This window comes from Protopterus annectens, chromosome 4.part0 (assembly GCF_019279795.1).
Source record: "Protopterus annectens isolate FY-2018-M chromosome 4.part0, PAN1.0, whole genome shotgun sequence".
Taxonomy (NCBI): domain Eukaryota; kingdom Metazoa; phylum Chordata; order Ceratodontiformes; family Protopteridae; genus Protopterus; species Protopterus annectens.
In genome coordinates, this window is record NC_056733.1 from 43,715,017 (window position 1) to 43,734,925 (window position 19,909).

General features: G+C 37.2%; 1 protein-coding gene across 2 annotated transcripts in view; it reads left to right on the plus strand.

Moving 5' to 3' along the window:
* The window catches only part of RECQL4 (RecQ like helicase 4), a 913,040-nt gene that overhangs the window by 220,677 nt on the left and 672,454 nt on the right, over positions 1 to 19,909 (plus strand). For both annotated transcript variants that reach the window (XM_044068076.1, XM_044068075.1), the window contains exon 11: positions 8,725 to 8,817. In XM_044068076.1, coding sequence (XP_043924011.1) covers positions 8,725 to 8,817 — 93 coding nt within the window. The remainder of the gene's footprint in view (positions 1 to 8,724; positions 8,818 to 19,909) is intronic.

Consider the following 19,909-nt stretch of genomic DNA (forward strand, 5'->3'; position numbering starts at 1 on the left):
ACAGCCAACTCAGAACCTTAAATCTGGCTGCATGGCAGATAATATAACCACTCAGAACACACCTCTCTCTAAAGCTGTTATGGATGTCATTTTGGAAGCCAGGAGGCCCAGCACCAGGAAATCTTATGCAGAAAAATGGAAGAGATTCTGTGCTTGGAACCAGGCACAAGGACTTGAACCACTTGCCCCAAATATTCCTCAGATTTTACAATACCTAACTGAGATGCTGAACAAAGGCCTATCCTTCTCATCAATTAAGATCCATGCCTCTGCCATTTCAGCTCATTACAGTACGGAACCTCCTATTTTCTCTCATCCACTGCTAAGACAGTACCTCAGAGGGGCAAAAAACATAAGACCCCCCAAGGAGAGCACCGATACCTACATGGGACCTCAACTTTGTCTTAGAAAAGCTCAGACTGCCTCCTTTTGAGCCAGCCAATACAGCTGATATAAAATTCTTATCATGGAAAACTGTGCTGCTCCTAGCAATAACTTCAGCAAGAAGAGTCTCAGAGTTGCAAGCTTTAATGGCAGTGGAACATTTTATCATTTTTCATCCGGACAGGGTTTCTCTAAGGACAAACCCAATATTTATGCCAAAGGTAGTATCCAGTGTGGCTCTTAACCAAACCATTCATTTGCCAACATTCTATCCAAATCCCCAGAATAAAGGGGAGAGACTTCTACACTCTTTGGACAAACACAGGCAGCTACGTTTCTACTTGGACAAAACAAAAGCTTTCCGAAAAACTGAGCAGCTGTTTGTAGCATATGCTGCAGGATCACAAGGAAAGGTGATCTCAAAGCAGACTATTTCAAAATGGATAGGACAGTGTATTTGTTTCTGCTATGCACAGCATGGCAAGTCAGTGCCTAAGAACATTAGGCCACATTCTACCAGGGCAGCAGCCACTTCAGCAGCCTTTCTCAGAGGAGTACCAACCAAGGAAATTTTGGAGGCTGCAACTTGGAGTTCAGTGCACACGTTTACCAAGCACTACCATTTACCTCTTTACTCTAAATCTAGAGCAGGCTTTGCCACTGCAGCTCTGCAGGACCTCATAGCCACTCCTAATTCTATTTAGACCCAGCTGCCCAACCTCAGCTTTTGGATTCAACCCAAGTGTAATGACTGCAACAGTGAAACACGATGAACATAGTACAGCTGTATACCTACCATAAATGTAGATGTTCGAGTGTATTCACTGTTGCAGTCCAGGTTACCCACCCACCATCCCCCTTTCTTTGCTGGGATTTATCTGTACTTCTCTAATCTATACAACCTATGTGGTGTATTTGCTTGTAGATGAAGGTATGGTTTATTTTACTGCGTGCTTTTTATAAGCAATGTTCTTTAGCCTACCCTTTTAGGGGCACCTGACATACGGGGCAAGAAAAACTGAAGAAAATGGCATCTGCTGCATCTTGTATATCCCTGGCGCACTGACGTCAGGGAATAGGCGACAGCAACTGACGCCGGACCGGGACTTTGGAATTCAGGCCAACTGCGGGTAGCCTGTCAGCAGGATAACCCAAGTGTAATGACTGCAGCAGTGAATACACAAACATCTACATTTCTGGTAGGTACACAACTGTTCTTTTTCTTTTTAGTATGCTGTTCTGTAGTTCTACAGCCGTACGTTACCAACTTTCTATGCCTTACTTTTGGATAACTTTTTTTTTTTTCTTTTTTTGCAGCACATATGTCTTCTGGCATAGCTTTTTTGTTTTAATGTTTCTCTGCTCCTTAACTAATGTGTTAATATACAGCACAATCACTCCTCAACATAACTGATGCCTTGATAATGACACAAGTACTATTTATGCTGTAGGCTCTGTAAGACTTAGAAATTACTCTGTACTTTTACAGGAAACTGCATTCCTGATTATTACAGCCATCAGTGAATTGAGACATGCACCAATCCATTCCTGTTCCTCTAACTGAACTTGTGTGTCTGGCATCAAGTGCAGAGGACTATAGAGATTGTTAGCAGGTTAAGACTGTTTGAGGATGTTGATCAAGAGTTATTCCAAGTTTTGTTTTGTTAGAGCAGTGAAATTCCTGTTGGCTCAGTACCATCTAGTATTTTGGCAGAAGTCTCAAGCAGTAGTAGTAGTATGGGAATCTTGATATGGGAATTAACAGGGCTTGTTTAAAGCTTCATGGCATTTTTTTGTGTCAGGTATTAAGCTGTATGTGTATACTAGAGGTTTACATGGATCCATCAACCAAGTTTTAGTATTTTTGTATGTAAAAATATGGTAAATCAAGTTATGCTTTATGTAAGTTTTTTTTTTCTCCAAGTTTTTAATTTATTATTGAATTGATTTGATGGAGGAAGGAAGGAAGCTTCTTTATCTGGGGAATTTCTGTGGTGTCAGGGTTGGGATGTTGTTAAACAACAAATGATTAAGTAGAGATATTGCATCTTATGTCTGTAATTTTTTGCTGACTTTTTTTTTTTACTGTGGAAGTTTTAGGGGTTATATTACTGTGGAGCTGTGATATGTTATAGCGGTTACGGGGGTGCAGAGATACTTAATCCTACATTTTCCTAGTGTCTAGAGCATGCATGGAGTTATAGTATATATGTCAGTCTATTCTGTCATATCTCAAGTCTGATTATGCTTTGTAAATATGACTATCTCATTTAGACCATTGGGTATGGAATATTTTTGCTTTATTGCTTACATCAGAATTTGAATGTAATATTGTCTCAAATTTATTCTTCTGTGTTACTTATCTCAGTTTCTCAGAATGTAGCTAAATGCAAATTTGTTGTGGATAAGATCTCTACTTTTGTAGAAGTATTTTACATATCACTATGAAATGGTGCTCTTTACTTTGCTATGTGTATAGTTTCAACTTTTGCAAAACTAGTTTTTAGGTAACAGCCTGTACATTAGTCAAATATCTGATTCCTAGTTGTTGTCAGCATTTGATTTGTCTCTTTATCACAGCTCATTCCTTTGTACCTGGATTGTGGTTGAAACGATGCCTTGGATCAGCCCACCTGTCTTATTAAAAAAAAAATGACAAATTGTGTCTTAGCTATATTTGTCTTTATCCATGCATTGCATTTTTAACGTTTTTTCCTTTTTTGGGGGGCCTATATTTATGTACATTACCCTTTTTTTCTGTTCAACACATGATTAGTTTCAAATCTGTATTAACTACTGTACTAAGCCATGGGATAACTAATCTGTAGACTTATTTTAAGGGGTTATAAACCATCTTGACTAAGGGTGATCAGGATGTCAAAGGCTGGAGAAATTAATTAGGGTCAGTGCAATTATATATGCACTGCATTCTAACAGTGGAGTTAAAAGACGGATTGAACTCTGGATTCTTGTACTGACCTATGAATTACTTGTGGAAGTTTCTTAGGCAGAGGTTTAGCTGGCTCAGTTAGCACCCTGGTTTGGTGCTGTGAACCAATGCTCCACCCCCTCAGCTCTTCAAGTGGAAAAAAAAGCACTTCATTGTAATAAGCCATAAGTGATGATAGGCTTATTACAGTTAGATCTACACCTCCCCCATCAGAAAAAAGGACGTTCCTCCTTCTGGCACAGCAGCCAGGTGGCCAGAGGGAATGACACCCCCCCCCTCCCCCCAGCCTTAGCTGTTCAGGGCTATTCTGTGCCCTACGCCCAACCCTTCTTTAACATTTTATGTAAAAAAAAAAAAATTAATAAAATTTTTTTAACTAAAGCAGTGGTTGCTACAGTTTATACCCTGCCTGCATGAAGTGCTACGGCACTTTTTTTTTTTAAACTGTAGCAAACTATTTTTAGACCATATACAGAGCACTACAGCACTCAGGTGTGACCTCAAATGCATTACTGGCTTTTAAAACCTGGCACTACATCAAAGAGCAATAGGAATCTGCTGATCGCTCCCCCGCAACACTTTACACCCGGGGCTGTTGCCTCTGTTGCCCCACTCTAGCTACACTGCTGTTCTTAGAATTTTTAAATGAGCAGGATGAAATCGTAGAGCTGTGGTCAGTTATAGAGTTGGGCAGTATTTGTAATGTTTTTTATTCTGCTGAGCATTTAATAGAACTTGGCTTTGGCCTATTTCCAGTCAGTACTTGAGCTGGTGGTTGTTGGCTGGAGACAACATTGACACTGCTGGTGCTGGAAAGAGCAGTGACTCATTTTATTAGTGGGAAAACTAAGTAACTTTTCTTTTTAAGTAAACCATGAAGAACGAAGCTTTAATCATCATCTTCCTCTTCCTCATCTGCAACCCTGTTTCCCATTTTTTTTACATGAGGCTAGAGTGTAGTGTTAACCGTCATCTATATTTTGATTTGTTGCCACTCTCTTACCTTCAACAGTCATGGCTGACAGTTGCTGGGCTTTTCTTGCACAATGCATCCACCTCTTTGTTGGACACCCATGATGTCCTTCCTTATCAGTGTTGCAGTATTCAGTACATGTGAATCTTCTGCCAAGGACAGCCCAACGTCTAGTATACCAAAGCCTTTACATTCTCCCAGAGTCGTACATCAGGCGTATGTTCCCCCCACAGGCATAGGGCATAAAGGTGATATATGCACACTCATTACTCAAAACTTATTTGCCGCCATTCCAAATGCCACAGTTGAAAGTCTGTCTGAACTCCCGTAGCTGAGCTGGTTTCTGCCAAGCCATTTACAAAGAAGTGCCCAGTTGGGGTTCCTTCTCCTTCTTTTCTTTTCTTTTTGTTGTGTACTTAAAGTTTATGTCATCCAGGAAGAGAAAATGTCAGTGTGGGAGGCAGATTCCTCATAACAATCAACAAGAGAAGCGTTTATTCTGCCTAGATGTTTCACACAGTCATACCTAGTGTACCATTTGCCAGATTTTTGTTCCCAAATCTTTTCACAGTAGCCTGTTTTCTTTATCCATTTACCTTGAGAACCAATGTCTCAAATGTTTGACCCAGAGTACTTTGCCTGAATCTGCCCTTCCCAAGGTACATATGCCTCTTAAAAGAATATCAGAAAGTATCAGCCTTACTCTGCTTCCATCCATCTTCAACTGGCCGTCTCTGAGGTGGATGAAGTGCCTGAAGACTGATGTCAGCACTGGTTTCCTCTGCTACTACCCTCTTGGAGGCTGGCATGGAACTGGCGTCTTGCAGATCCACTGAGACTATACAGATGTCCGCCTTGAATGTTGAGGGGGAAGCATGGCTGATCATTTCTGAAGGGCTTAGGGGGGATTCCTCAGATTCTTAAGGAGGATGTTCATGGTACCCTTGCTGAGTAGTCTAGGCATGACTCTGAGCCTCCTAGGTTGGTCAGAGCTGACATCCCAATAAAGGGGTACTTCATTTCTGAATATTGAGCATGCAAACATCACCTTTATGCTCTATGCCTGCACAGGGAGCATATGCTTAATGTACGACGCTGGGAGGATGTTAAGGCTTTGGTGTACTGGTCAGATGTTAGGCTATCCTTGGCAGGCGATTCCTACATGTGATTAATACTGCAGCAGTGAAAGGGACATCTACTGTTGTGCTAAGATTTTATACAACTGTTCTTTTCGTCTTGCACACTTCCTGGCTGTTCCAAATCTTCTTCACAAGATTGTCTCTTGCATTTTTGCATATGTGCTTGAATCACCATCATTTTTTTTTTTTTTACCTTCTCTGCAATTAGAGATACTGTGTTTGTATTTGAGTCGTTACTCCTTGTACATAGCCTGCACTAATTCTACCAATATTTCTGGGACTTTGAACCACTGTGGGACTGCCCAAATATTTTTTTTGGGGGGGGGGGGGGCTTGTCATATGCTTTATCCAAATCTAGGAATGCCCAGTTGGACTCTCTCCTCATCTCTATCTTCTTAGTTGTCAGCCTCACTGCAGACTTCAGGTTGGTTGTGCTGCATCCTGATCCGAATCTGAACTGCTTCTTATTCTATACTGTTCTGTGCATTCGTTTATGAATCTCCCGCTACGAACTTCCATGCAGTGGGACAGGAATGTGATTCCTCTGTACTGCCCACAGTTGTGGACGGCCTTTTTGCTTTAGTATAGTGACACTAGTATGCTTATTATCCAGTCATCCAGGATACGCTTTTTTCTACATACTGCTGGGACACTTCCCTTAGGAGCCATTTCTCCCCTGTCTTACCCAAACTCTTGATCATATCTGTTGTGACCTCATTTGAGCTTGCTACTTTCCCTGACCTCATTTTCTTTAGTGCTGTTTGTACGTACGTAATTATTTATTTATTGATTACATTTGATTACCAGAGTAGTCCACTGGGCCAGAAGAACCCATTTTCAGCGGAGGCCCGGGGAGAAAAGCTCCACGTTTAACACACAAAGACGAGAAATATGCTACAATGATACAGGATGTATAGTACAACAGCAGCAAATACAACAACATTATGATTACATATGCTGGATTATTAACAGAGGTAAAATTAGAGATGAACATTATGATTATTTACAATAGACTGGTAACAGAAGGTGAAATGGAGACAAACAGTGAGGAAAATAGCATATAGTCATGGAATGAAACTGTAAAATAAAGGTAAATTAAATATTGAGTGAGATATGTAGCAGAGAAGAAGGAAAGCAGTGTGGTAATGTAGGTATTCCAGGCTCAGAGTGAGAGGAAAAATGAGAAGGGGGTGGTAGACAGGGAGATTAGAGTAGTTATAGAGAGAGGAGGAGAAAGATAGTGAGAGGGTCAAGTTATACGGTTCTAGTAGAGGTGCAAGTGCATAACCACTGTGAGGAGAGGTGAAGTTTAAGGAATTTTTTTTTAAATTTAGAGGCGTTGGACATGGCTCTGAGTGGAGGGGGGAGGTCATCCCATAGTTTAGAAACAGTAACAGAGTAAATCATTTGGCAGGCAGAGAGTTTAGGTTTGTCAGTATTTAACAGCATTTTGTTGTCTGACCTGAGGTGACGATTAGGATGGTAGATGGTCATTTTACCAGTGAGAGATGGGCAGGCAGCTGGGAGGTAAATAAATTTATGGGCAATAGTAAGTTGCAGGTATATTAGGTGATGAGGGAGTTAACGCCAGTCTAGTTGCTGCAGTGTGGTGCAATGGTGGGTGGAGAATTTGGCATTTATAGCAAATTTGGCAATTGTATTGTGACATGAGTTGTTTGGTTTTTAGAAAGGACTGCATGTTGGTGAGGATAGGGCACGTTATAAATGAGTTGGAAGCAGAAATGATGAGGCGAGAGGGCTCCTAGTTTTTTACGTGTTTTTCTGATATTATTGTGGATATGAATGACTGGGCTACATTTACTAGGGGTAAATATTAAGAGTTTGGTTTTATTAGGGTTAAGGGCGAGATGTTTTTTTGACATCCAGGATTCAGTTGAGGTCAAGGCTTCTTGCGTAGGTTGTTGCAGTAGAGATGCAGATTTAGAAGAGCAGATAATAGTAGAGTCATCTGCGTATTGAATTACAGAGCAGTGGGGGAGAGAGAGGTGTGGAAGTCATTGATGAATATACTGAAAAGAAGGGGACCCAGTATAGACCCCTGGTGTACTCCAGTTTTGGTGTTGATAAAAGGGGAGAAGCATTGCTGCCAAATAGTAGACTGTTTCCTATTGGTTAGATAGTCAGTAAACCATTGAAGTGTAGGGGGAGAGATGCTCAGTTTGGATAGTTTGGTAAGCAGAAGGGGGTGGGAGACTGTGTCAAATGCTTTTGACAGATAAAGAAAGAGTGCAGAGATGAAGCAATCACAGTCTTGAGCACTATTAACTGTGTCCAAGAAGGATATAAGGGCAGTGTTAGTGAGTTACTTCTAGGGTGAGCTACTCTTCCTCTGTCATCATAGGCTGTGTCTGGGACAGTACAAATTCTATGGAGCTTTCTTCTGAAGCTGTTGAAAGTACTCCTTCCACCTGCCTTTGATTTCTGGCAAGTAGCTTATTGACCTAGGGCTTCTGGGCTTTGAGGCAGGCACACACTGGCTAGTAAGGACAAATATACCCTTCCACCATTAGCATGGGTCCCTTGCATAAGCCAAGTCATCAACCCACTTATTGCTGGGAAATACCCATGCACATTTGGTGGCATTAGTCAATATGACTGAATCTACAGCCAATTTTTACACTGTCGGGTACCTAGCCCCGACACGGCATAGTCTGTGATGGTTCTGTCTTGAAGATAGTGCACCACAGTGGATACCAAAACTGGTTGGTCTGTATAACTATTCCCCCTGAAGGCACTATATGTAGTCTGTACTGCTGCCTACAATTCCATTCTTGGATGAGTTTATTGTGGAAGTGCTCAGCAAATTTTTGGGAGGATCTCCACAAGAGAGACAGGGAGAATGTGCAAACTTAATTCAGACATTGACTGGAGGTCCGGGTCGAACTTTGTACCTTGTGCTTGGGCAATGAAGACCTAAACCATTTTAAGAGCTGGTTTAATAACCTGTAATAGTACTATACCTTCACTGATAACTAAAGAACCAACAAAATATTTACTCAATAGATAGCGTGACTTTGATATCAGTTTTCAGTCACATTCCAGGATTTTCCATATTGGATATTATTTCAGACAATACAGGTGATGTAAGCATGACTACCAGTATATTAAGTAATGAGTAGCTGAACTCCATTACAGTCACATTGACCGGTTTGGTTATTAAGGTCTTGCTGTCAGGCTTAGCTTTGATATTTGTTTAGATAAGTACACTGGCTGTGTTACTGTAGTAGATTAACTATTTTTGTTTTCTTGTTTTGCAGAAACTACAGCAGAGGTGTATGAAGCTCTGTCTGACCTTGGTTATGACTCCTTCCGAGCAGGACAAGAGATTGCCATCATGAGGATTCTTTCAGGTATGGACTTTTTCGGCTTCCATCTCCTCTAAAAAGCTGACATTTTATGCTTGCCTCCTTTTTCTATAAGATACTTTGTAGTAAATATATTGCTTCATTTGTTTTACAGTTTAAGTGCAACATAGGAGGTACTATATTTTGTAATTCAGTTGTATTATACACAATTTCTAGCATTTCTCCTCATAAACTCTGTCTTGACAGTACAATTGGGGAGTCTTTTTAGTACGTTGCTGCACTCACCACTCCCCTTCTACTGAAGTAATTTTTTTCTTAATAAATGCTTTGTTACTACAGACTTTTTTCAGTTACAGATTATAGGATGATGTGGTTCTCTGTTTTCATTGTTTCATTCAATTCATTTAATTTGTTAAAGGAAAGGTCCTCCAAGAAATTCCCAAAATATTGTTTTCTCTCAATATCTTGATATTCTGTGCTATAATAATACATCGGAATCACTCTGAAAGTTTCTTGTTGTACTTAAATTTCTTATTCCCCAAAATAACCAACATGGGATTACCTTACTGACATTAGTATTTGTTTTCATAATCATCTTCTCAGAAGGCAATTTGTCCCCTTTATATGTAAAATTGTAGACCTTTTAAATAATGTTTTCTTTCGTTTAGATCGTCAGACTTCTTAAATAGCCTTTGAAAGCTATGTTGGTTTTCTCTGTCACTTAATGACCATGATTTGTACTAAAAGTTTCTACAAAGCATTTCATGGTACATTTAAACCTTATTTGAAACAAATTTCCTAATTACGTGGGTTGTATTAAGTGATCATGTTTTATAGCACTTCCCAAACCTTCTCTAGTTTTCTTTTTAGGGTGTCAAACTTGTCAGTTCATTGTAGCAGCTCTTCTTTTTCATGTAATGGCTAACGGTCATTATCTCAAAGATATTTTATGGCTTGCAGTGTTTTGAACCATCAGTAAATTGCCTGCAGTTGCATGGGTAAAAGCATTACTTCACAGCTTCAGAATTAGTGTGCGCGCCATTTTTTTGAGTAGCGCTGCAGTGCAACTCATCCCTGTCCATTCATAGATTTTAATAGAAAGTAACTCTTTGGAAAACAGTTTTACTTTAGCAGTCAGTGAGTTTTATAGCACTTTGCTGAACTCCGCAAGATACAGTCACAGAACGTAAAACTTAGGGCAGTCAGTAACACTTCTTCCATATAGAACAGTGATGGCGAACCTGTTGTCAAAGGTGACACACCATGACATGTTGGGTGACACACCAGCATTCACCAACACCAGAATTATTAAAGAAACTACTTTTGCATTTGTTACTCATGTGAAGTGCATTGAATTACTTTGTGCCATGAGTCAGTTCAATAACACTGCTGCAGAGGTATGGAAGTTATAAACCTCAAATGACTCTTTTGGTGTACCGTCTCGATAGAGTCTGCAAAGGGCAGTGCTGACATTTTTTCTTCATGGTTACACTTCTGCAAAGGGCAAGTAGTCTGCGTTTCTAAATGTTTGCTTTTACATACCTCTCAGCTGTCCTCCTTAATCCCTCTAAAGCATGCAACTTTTTACACGTAATGACAATAATTAGATTTATAGACTTATTTTACTTCAGAAAATGTATGCTTATTCACATTTATTTTTTCTGCCAGTGTCTCAGATTAATAATACTAGCAGTTTAAGAATTAGTGCAACAAACACTATAAACAGACTCCGGTGTCACCAATCAGCGTAAAAGTCACCAGCCGCCACAAGGAAAATGGTAATAAAAACGATTTATTGAATCCACATAACGCCACGAACCACAAACTAAAACGACATCCAAAATAATAAACTGACAGTGCACAAAACGAAAAATAACGAATCACATAAGTTTTCCAACGATAACAGTACAAAACGTCAAACACATCCAACAGTTAAGCGCTTTCAACCAGCGTTTCTGGTCTTCATCAGAACTGTTGTTAACTATCTTCATGCAGTTTAAATAAATTATTTGGCGCCAAAAAGGATCTTGGTTTTAAAGTAACAGTACAACATTTAGTGCAACATTTACCAGCGTAAATGAAAATAACATACATCACCTACACATATCGCTAAGTAAACTAATGTATATATCTCCTGTGCAAATGTGCTTTACCTTATACTAAAAACTCAAAAATTTATATCACTAGATGTGCAGCTTCATTAAAATCTTTTCAACATACATTACAATAAATCATACAAATTTCATAAGCTGAATAGTGCACAATAAACATGTATCAGAAAAACGATGTCAGCAGTTCATATATGTAAATTGTTGAAATCCTAGAGCCTGCAGTATACATAACCGTGTATAATATTCAAATAATAATAAATAATTAATATATTATAATATAAGACGTAATTTACTAATATGTTTGTTCCTGAGGATGTATATGGTTACTTTATAAAATTTCAATTGAATTACCATATCTAGTAGTTATATTAAAATGAGTATGTTGAAATAATAAACTCAATTAATTCAATGTTGAGATAATAAAAATTGAAATAGTAAAGATTATTATAAAAGTTATGATGATAGTAATTTAAATATATTATAAAGTAGAAGTGGATAACATAAATATTAATTATATATACCTATATAAAAAAATATTTGATATTAAAATTGCATATATTATTCAATAAATATTTAATAATAAGTACCATGTTAGATATAAAATACAATAAAATACCATGTTAATTGGTAATAATTAATACATGATAGTCTATATATATAATTCTAATAACATGTTGAACTATCAAGTGATAAATTATAATTGTATAAAATATCATCCCAATTGATAACCTAACTTAATTCGAGAAGCAGCATGAAGTAAATTTTAGGAGTGTGTAAACTCGAACAAACACCAATTGTATTATACAAGCTTATTTGAAAATCATTATAATACTAAAAAAACTTAATTTACATAAAAAATAATAATATATTATTAACATATTCTTTACTATGTGTTTTAATACGTATAAAACTAGTAATGTCAGTATAATTAATATAATCATGTATTCAAAATAACAAAGATTTTGTTGAAATAAATTCATTTAACCCTGGTGGATTGGTGGCGTCAAGAAATAACTGCCACCATGTCTCTCTAAATGCCATAAGTCCTTTAAGATCACCATTATGAATAACTTCTAAAATGCTGAATTTGAAAGTGTGTTTCTCTCCATACAATTCTATATGCCTAAATGAGGCATTGGTTTTGTCCTTGTTCCTAATAACAATATATATGATTGTAAATATGTTTTTTTCAAACATCGTTCAGTTCTACCAACGTAGAATGCTGTACAGACCTCACATTTGGCTAAGTAAATCACTTGTTTAGTGTTGCAATTACCATCCTTGCGAGTAATTAAGCTGTTATGCCCATTATGTAGTAAAATTTTGTTTTCTGTAGACATGTACATACACTGATTGCAAGAACCACATTTGCTACTTCTAAATCTACTTGGTTTTTTGACTTTGTGTTGTTCAAATAATTTCTTTAAATTATTACCCATTCTGTAAACAAATCTAGGTTTAGTACCCAGTATTTTAACTAGAACTGGTTCACTGCTAATCAAGTACCAAAATTTACTTATAATCCGCTTAATCTGATCTGCCCCCAAATTGTAGGGTACTATACAAGCTCTATGAAAATTAGAATTTACCCCTTCTACATTTAAATCAGAATCTTTTTCTATAAGGTAGTTATGTATTTCACCTGAACCCAATAAGGGTTTATATTTTGTACCCCAATGTCTAGTTACGTAAGACAATACATCATTCATCATATCAGAAGGGTATCCTCTTTGTTCAAAAAGTTTTTTAATATATTCAAGTTCTATGAGCAAGTTATCTAAATCAGATACCATTCTAGCTGCTCGAATACACTGACCCTTGAAGACATTGTATTTAACTTTGGGAGGGTGGCAACTAGTATAATCTAAATAGTTGGAAAAAGTTGTTTTACTATATATGCGTGATGACACTTTTCCTCCATCAAGTGTTATATAAGTGTCTAAATACGGCAATCCTTTGGAATCATAGGAATGTGTAAATTTCAAATAGTCACTACTATTGTTAATGTATACCATAAATTCCAACAAGTCATTCTCATCACCCTGCTATAACATATAAATGTCATCCAGGAACCTAGAATAGTATTTGGCATTCTTAAAATGTTGGCTCCTCAATAACATACAATCTTTCCAATTCAGCATAACCAGGTTGGCGTAGATGGGGGCACAAGCTGCCCCCATAGCTACGCCCCTGGTTTGTCTGAACAACTCTCCTTCAAAGTAAATGAAGTTATTTTCCAAAACTAGGGACATCATTTCCGATATCAAACAAATGGTATCCCAGTCTAGGTCAGTGTGTCTCATCAAGCTATTGGTGAATGCTTCTAGCCCTTCGTCTTTTGGGATACATGAAAAGAGGTCAATCACATCAATTGTAACAATATACATAGAACTACCACTCTTTATTTCGTTTACTGGATTACTGGATATTTGGAGAGAAAACACCACGAATCTTTCACCATTTGTTCCATTATGGTGTAAATATTTTTTAATTTTATATCTATAAATTTACCCATTAAAAACGTTTTAGACTGACTACCAGATACGATGGGCCTCAAGGGGAGGTCATAAGAATCTTTGTGTTTTAGGTATGCCTACCATAGTGGCCACCTTAGGATGTATCACTTTTATAAAATTATATATTTCATATTTCATCCGATATTCTTCCTTCTAATAAATACTCTTCAATGTAAGAATCTATTCGTTGATAAGCTATATGTAATTCATTGACTGAAATAGCTTCATAATTACCTGTAGAGTGTAAAATATCATAAATTTTCTGGATATACATCATATTGTCATAAATGGCTATATCCCCCCCCCCCCTTGTCTGGTTTCATTATTCATATGGTAGAATCATTTCTTAATGTATGTAATAATGTTGTTTCATCATGTGTCAAATTTTCAGTTTTTGTTATTTTGTTCAAATTTACACATTCACTATATATTTCCCTAGTTACAACTTTATCGAAGATGTCAATTGTAGGATGATTGATTGATGTAAATTTACTTTTAACTGCAAGAGAAGATCTAACGTTTATATCTGCACAGTTGTTGTTCTTTTTCTTATCTTTAAAGAAAACATCCAAATTATTTTTCCTGATGTATTTCTTAAAATCAATCAAAACGTCTGCTAATTGAAACTTAGGATTTGGGATATATTTCATACCCTTCTCAAATAAATTAAAATGTATTTTGCCAATACTGATGTTAGAATAATTAAAAATGTTAAAATTGTGATAGGAATAAATATTCCCATTGATAGTTATTTCTTGATTATCTCTATTATTAGATTGGCTAGTGTGACCACCCACTGTGTATATGGGAGTGATAACTGTATTGTTGTCAACGTTAACTTCTTTGATTAATAATGGTTGTAAGTTTTCCTGTCCCAGTTTTTTCCCCTCGGGTTGACTTTCCGATAAGTATCTGTATATGGTGGATGTTTGTCCTTTGGGTATTTCTGAAAATCCAATATCTCAGGTTGTCCTCTAACATCCTCATATTCATTATTATCACCACCTTCATACCTATCCTGTTGTCTATATAAATTTCCCTTAATATTGTGTTCAACCAATGAGTGGGGATGGTTTTTAGGCCAAATGTAGGCCAATTGTTTCTGATACTGCTCCCTGTCCCTCATAATTTTATTATTTTTCCTTTGACATAATGTTAATGCCCATTTTTCAGCTTCTACATATTGTTTATTATACAATTTCTCCCAATCTTTAAATAATAAATCATTAACTATACTAGAGTTTAAATTATCCACTTCCTCAATTAATTTACTTAATCTTTCATCGTAATACTTCATTAGTAATCTAATATAATTAAATACACACTCATCAAATAACTTATTAAATTCATCTTTGCCCACATCAGTCAACTCAATTCCTAAGGGTAATTTAAAAAATCTTAACCCTTTTGGGACAATCCTAGCGTCTAAACATTTTTGTAATCCGCCTTTAATCCATTGATAGTCTTCAATTTCTTTCCCAACAAGTAAATCATTGACTTTAAACTGCCCGTCTCAGTTCTTCTTCCTTCTTGTATATGTGTAACTTTATGAGGACCATCGACTTTATCAATATCAAAATCAAAAGTCAAAAATTGATTGAATAAATTATGGTTGTCTTTCCCCATAGCCACAGGGTTAGAAGATTGTGTAGGTTGAGAACGTGGTATGTAACCTTTGCCTTTATGGTTGTTATTCGATTCAGTTACAGCTGAATAAGTCCTAGTAGGTAACACCCTCTTTGGTTTTGTACCTGTCCTTTTGGCCTCCAAATCCATATCATATAACGAAAAATCAAAGGTGAAGTCTGAAATGTTTATATTGCTACTGGATAAAGGTGTAGTAATGTCCAGCCCCTGTGACCTACTATGATGACGAGATCTTTGTCCATTAGGTATTTCAGGGCTGACATGAAATTGTTCACCTTCACTGTCTACACCATTAGCATCGTTATTACACAAGGCATTAGTCAAATGTGATGCATTCTGTGCCTTCAGAGAAGCATTCAATTTAGTGCTAGTATTGCCAACAATTTCTTTGTTTGAATGTAATAGTGAACTAGTACCAGCTGGATAATTACTAGTACCATTGGAAGAATGCATTACAGTCTTAGTATTGGAGTTAACTTCTCCCGATAAAAGTCTACATACTAAGGCTGTAAGATTTAGTACTTCACCTTTGAGTGCCTGAATATCAGCATGGATGCTATCCAGATCAGTCGCCCCATTGTATGCACTGTCGGAATCATTTTCTGGCGCTGGATTTCCGTTACCTCCTGGGTTGCTGGCACACTCGCCGGTGTCATCTGAAGTAAGGTTCGACATCAGAAAAAGAATTAGTGCAACAAACACTATAAACAGACTCAGGTGTCAGAAAAATTTCTTATTCCCCAAAATAACCAACATGGGATTACCTTACTGACATTAGTATTTGTTTTCATAATCATCTTCTCAGAAGGCAATTTGTCCCCTTTATATGTAAAATTGTAGACCTTTTAAATAATATTTTCTTTCATTTAGATCGTCAGACTTCTTAAATAGCCTTTGAAAGCTATGTTGGTTTTCTCTATCACTTAATGACCATGATTTGTACTAAAAGTTTCTACAAAGCATTTCATGGTACATTTAAACCTTATTTGAAACAAATTTCCTAATTACGTGGGTTGTATTAAGTGATCATGTTTTATAGCACTTTCCCAAACCTTCTCCAGTTTTCTTTTTAGGGTGTCAAACTTGTCAGTTCATTGTAGCAGCTCTGCTTTTTCATGTAATGGCTAACAGTCATTATCTCAAAGATATTTTATGGCTTGCAGTGTTTTGAACCATCAGTAAATTGCCTGCAGTTGCATGGGTAAAAGCAGTACTTCACAGCTTCAGAATTAGTGTGCACGCCATTTTTTTGAGTAGCGCTGCAGTGTAACTCATCCCTGTCCATTCATAGATTTTTCTAGAAAGTAACTCTTTGGAAAACAGTTTTACTTTAGCAGTCAGTGAGTTTTATAGCACTTTGCTGAACTCCGCAAGACACAGTCACAGAACGTAAAACTTAGGGCAGTCAGTCACACTTCTTCCGTATAGAACAGTGATGGCGAACCTGTTGTCAACGGTGACACACCATGACATGTTGGGTGACACACCAGCGTTCACCAACACCAGAATTATTAAAGAAACTACTTTTGCATTTGTTACTCGTGAAGTGCATTGAATTATTTTGTGCCATGAGTCAGTTCAATAACACTGCTGCAGAGGTATGGAAGTTATAAACCTCAAATGACTCTTTTGGTGTACCATCTCAATAGAGTCTGCAAAGGGCAGTGCTGACATTTTTTCTTCATGGTTACACTTCTGCAAAGGGCAAGTAGTCTGCATTTCTAAATGTTTGCTTTTACATACCTCTCAGCTGTCCTCCTTAATCCCTCTAAAGCATGCAACTTTTTACACGTAATGACAATAATTAGATTTATAGACTTATTTTACTTCAGAAAATGTATGCTGATTCACATTTATTTTTTCTGCCAGTGTCTCAGATTAATAATACTAGCAGTTTAAAACTGCCCATGTCACTTATTTCTAGACTTGTCCCCAATTCTGTTGAGATTTATCTCTGATGTATTGACAGCTATGCTCTTTTATTTTTATTTAGTTTTTTATTTATATTTTTTTTGGGGGGTGACACGCCAGCAGACTCAAATTAGGCATTTTCTGAAATTTTGACATGCCTCGCCCAAAAGATTTGCCATCACTGGTATTATCACATCTGCTTTAAAAAGGGTGGGATTTTCATGATCTGTAGCAGTTAACCGAGAAATTAATAAGTTAAAAGGTACCAAAAGTTTATGGACATTAATCTTATAGATAACTCCCCACCCCTGTAATATAACTTAACTCCCACCCCTGGAAGGTGGAGTTTTCCTTTAAGGAGGAGGGCAAATTTTTTTTTTGTTTTAAACCATTTCAGTCATGAATCAGTTAAGAAAAGGAAGGAGGAAGTACATATATGTGAGCAGATTGGAACTGATAGTAATCATGGAACTGTGACGCAGCAACCTTTGAACTTCCATTTTGCGCAGTTTCAGAATGTCCACATTTTTGCTTCATATTTTTGGTCTGTTTCTCATAAAATTGTGGATTTATGGCAAATCACTGGCAAGTCATTCAGGATTAAAGTCAGAAAATAATGCCAGGCATTTAAAATTCAAACTTCATATCTTTCAGAAAATTCATGCTAATGCAAAACCTTTCTAAGTTTGTAAGGGCAATATTTAAAAATTGTCCCTATTTTTGGGCATCTGTATCCCCATTATTTATGACTTTGTCCAGATTTCCTATTCTAAGAGGTTGAGCGGTGTGATTCTGCTTAATCCTCAGAAATAACGTTAGCATGTGATGTCAGAACACAGGGGATCAACTTCCCAACATTTTCCATTCTTAACCACCACAGTTGCATACAACTCCTAACTGATAATAACGTTTTGGACAAATGGCTTTCAGTAGCAGTGGCTTGAGCAGGAATAATTCACCATAAATATTTGCAGATAGGACAAGAACTGGTTCATTATGTTTCAAGTTACAGGGAGATGGAGCTCAGAAATGCTTACCACAATGCTGAAACCATAACTCCAGATATTTCTGCATTGCCATAAGCTCGAACAATTCAGGGACCCATCTCCAGCTACTATTATTTTAGTGTCTGTAACATGAAGGGCTGTTTCACTGAGGAAGCTGCATGCAAATGAGGCAGACCAGGAAAGCATTTAATGCAAATTAACCATGTACTGTCTTCCCAGAAATGGTTAGGAGGAATAAGTGAAAGCTGTTTTTTGACGGCATTCAAATATTTATTTCTGAGGAAAGGCTTCAGTTTGTACTTAAACATGTATGTGTGTGTGTGTGTGTGTGTGTGTGTGTGTGTGTGTGTGTGTGTGTGTGTGTGTGTGTGTGTGTGTGTGTGTCTGTGTATGTGTATGTAAATTGTTGATCACTCTGGGAGAGCAGAGTATAACAAAGCTGCCACTGAGTGTGTGAGTGAGTGATCCCATGACTGTGAGCATGTATGAAGGTGCCTGTCTGCAGTTAAATGCGTTTGTAAGACTCTGTGTGCAACTGCATGCATGTGTGTGTCTATGCCTATGCTACTGTGATGCCTGGGTTGATAGGGAGGACACTAAAGTTGTCAAGTCTAACAGTGCTATGCTGTGTTTCAGAGACATGGTAATTAGCTAATAATAAGGTGTTCCTCTGTGCTGTTCTATCTTCTCTCTAAATCAGAGATTCCTGCCATTAGCCAGTTAGTAAATCCCATTCTACCTGTCAAAGTTATACTTTTGTGTTTCTGTCTTTCTGATAAATTTTAATCCCGGTTTTGTCATTTAATTCTTGAGCATCAAAAACACCATCCCTGTTTGTTTCACTTAGCATCTTAAATAGCCTTTCTATCTTGGTGTCATAATTTCACTGCATGTTCATGGATTTTCTCTCTCTCATAAATCACACTTTTTATGTTATGTAGGGATTTGTTTATTCTTGCTAGTTCCAATAGCTTGCTGTTGTAGTATCCTCATGATGCAGTTCCGCTTTTCAGCTTATTGAAATTGTTTTAACAACTTTAAAACTTAATATGCAGTGTAACTGTCACAGAAGTTGTGTGATGTTCTAATAAAAGTGCATTACATGTCTCAATAGCAGTAAACTGTTCTGTTGCTGCTCTCTGCAGGAATATGCTTTGTATTGTAACATTCCAGAGATTGTGTGTATGTCATCTAGCAGCTATCTCTGGAGACCTATGCATTTATTTGACGTTTTATATAGTGTGGCACAGTGGTGCAGCAGTTAGTGTTGTTGACTCACAGCAAGAGGTTCTCTGGTTCATTTCTCTGCTGGGGTGCCTTCTGTGTGGAGTCTACATGTCCTCCCTACATTCGTGTGGGTTTCATGCAGGTGCTGCCATTTCCTCCCACATTCCAAACACATGGAGCATTTCTTCCCAGGCCTCCCCTGAAAATGTGCTCTGTGCCAGATGGACTTTCCCAGTAAACAAATGTTAAATAAAAAAAGAAACACAGTCCCCAAAGCCATGCCTTTACGTCCTGGGATTTATAGCCATTTTTAATTGCTGACCAGTGCAGTAACAGTAGTGAAACAGGGACTCGTCAGGTTTTTGTTTTTTTGGTGTTGTGGTTGTGTGTTTTGTGTTTTTGGTTTGTTTGTTGTGTTCTGTGTGTGTATGTAAATTGTTGTTTTTCTTGGGGGCAAAGATTTTTTTATTTTTTTTTTTTTTTTTTTTTTTTTTTTTTTTTTTTTTTTTTTTTTTTTTTTTTTTTTTTTTTTTTTTTTTTTTTTTTTTTTTTTTTTTTTTTTTTTTTTTTTTTTTTTTTTTTTTTTTTTTTGTTTTTTTTTTTTTTTTTTTTTTAAAAAGGGGCCCCTGGTGGTTATTTTTGTCCCAGACTGGAATTTGGGGCCCTTCGTTGGGTCTCTGTTCCCCTTTATTGGTGTGGTTCAGCCAGCATTTTAATC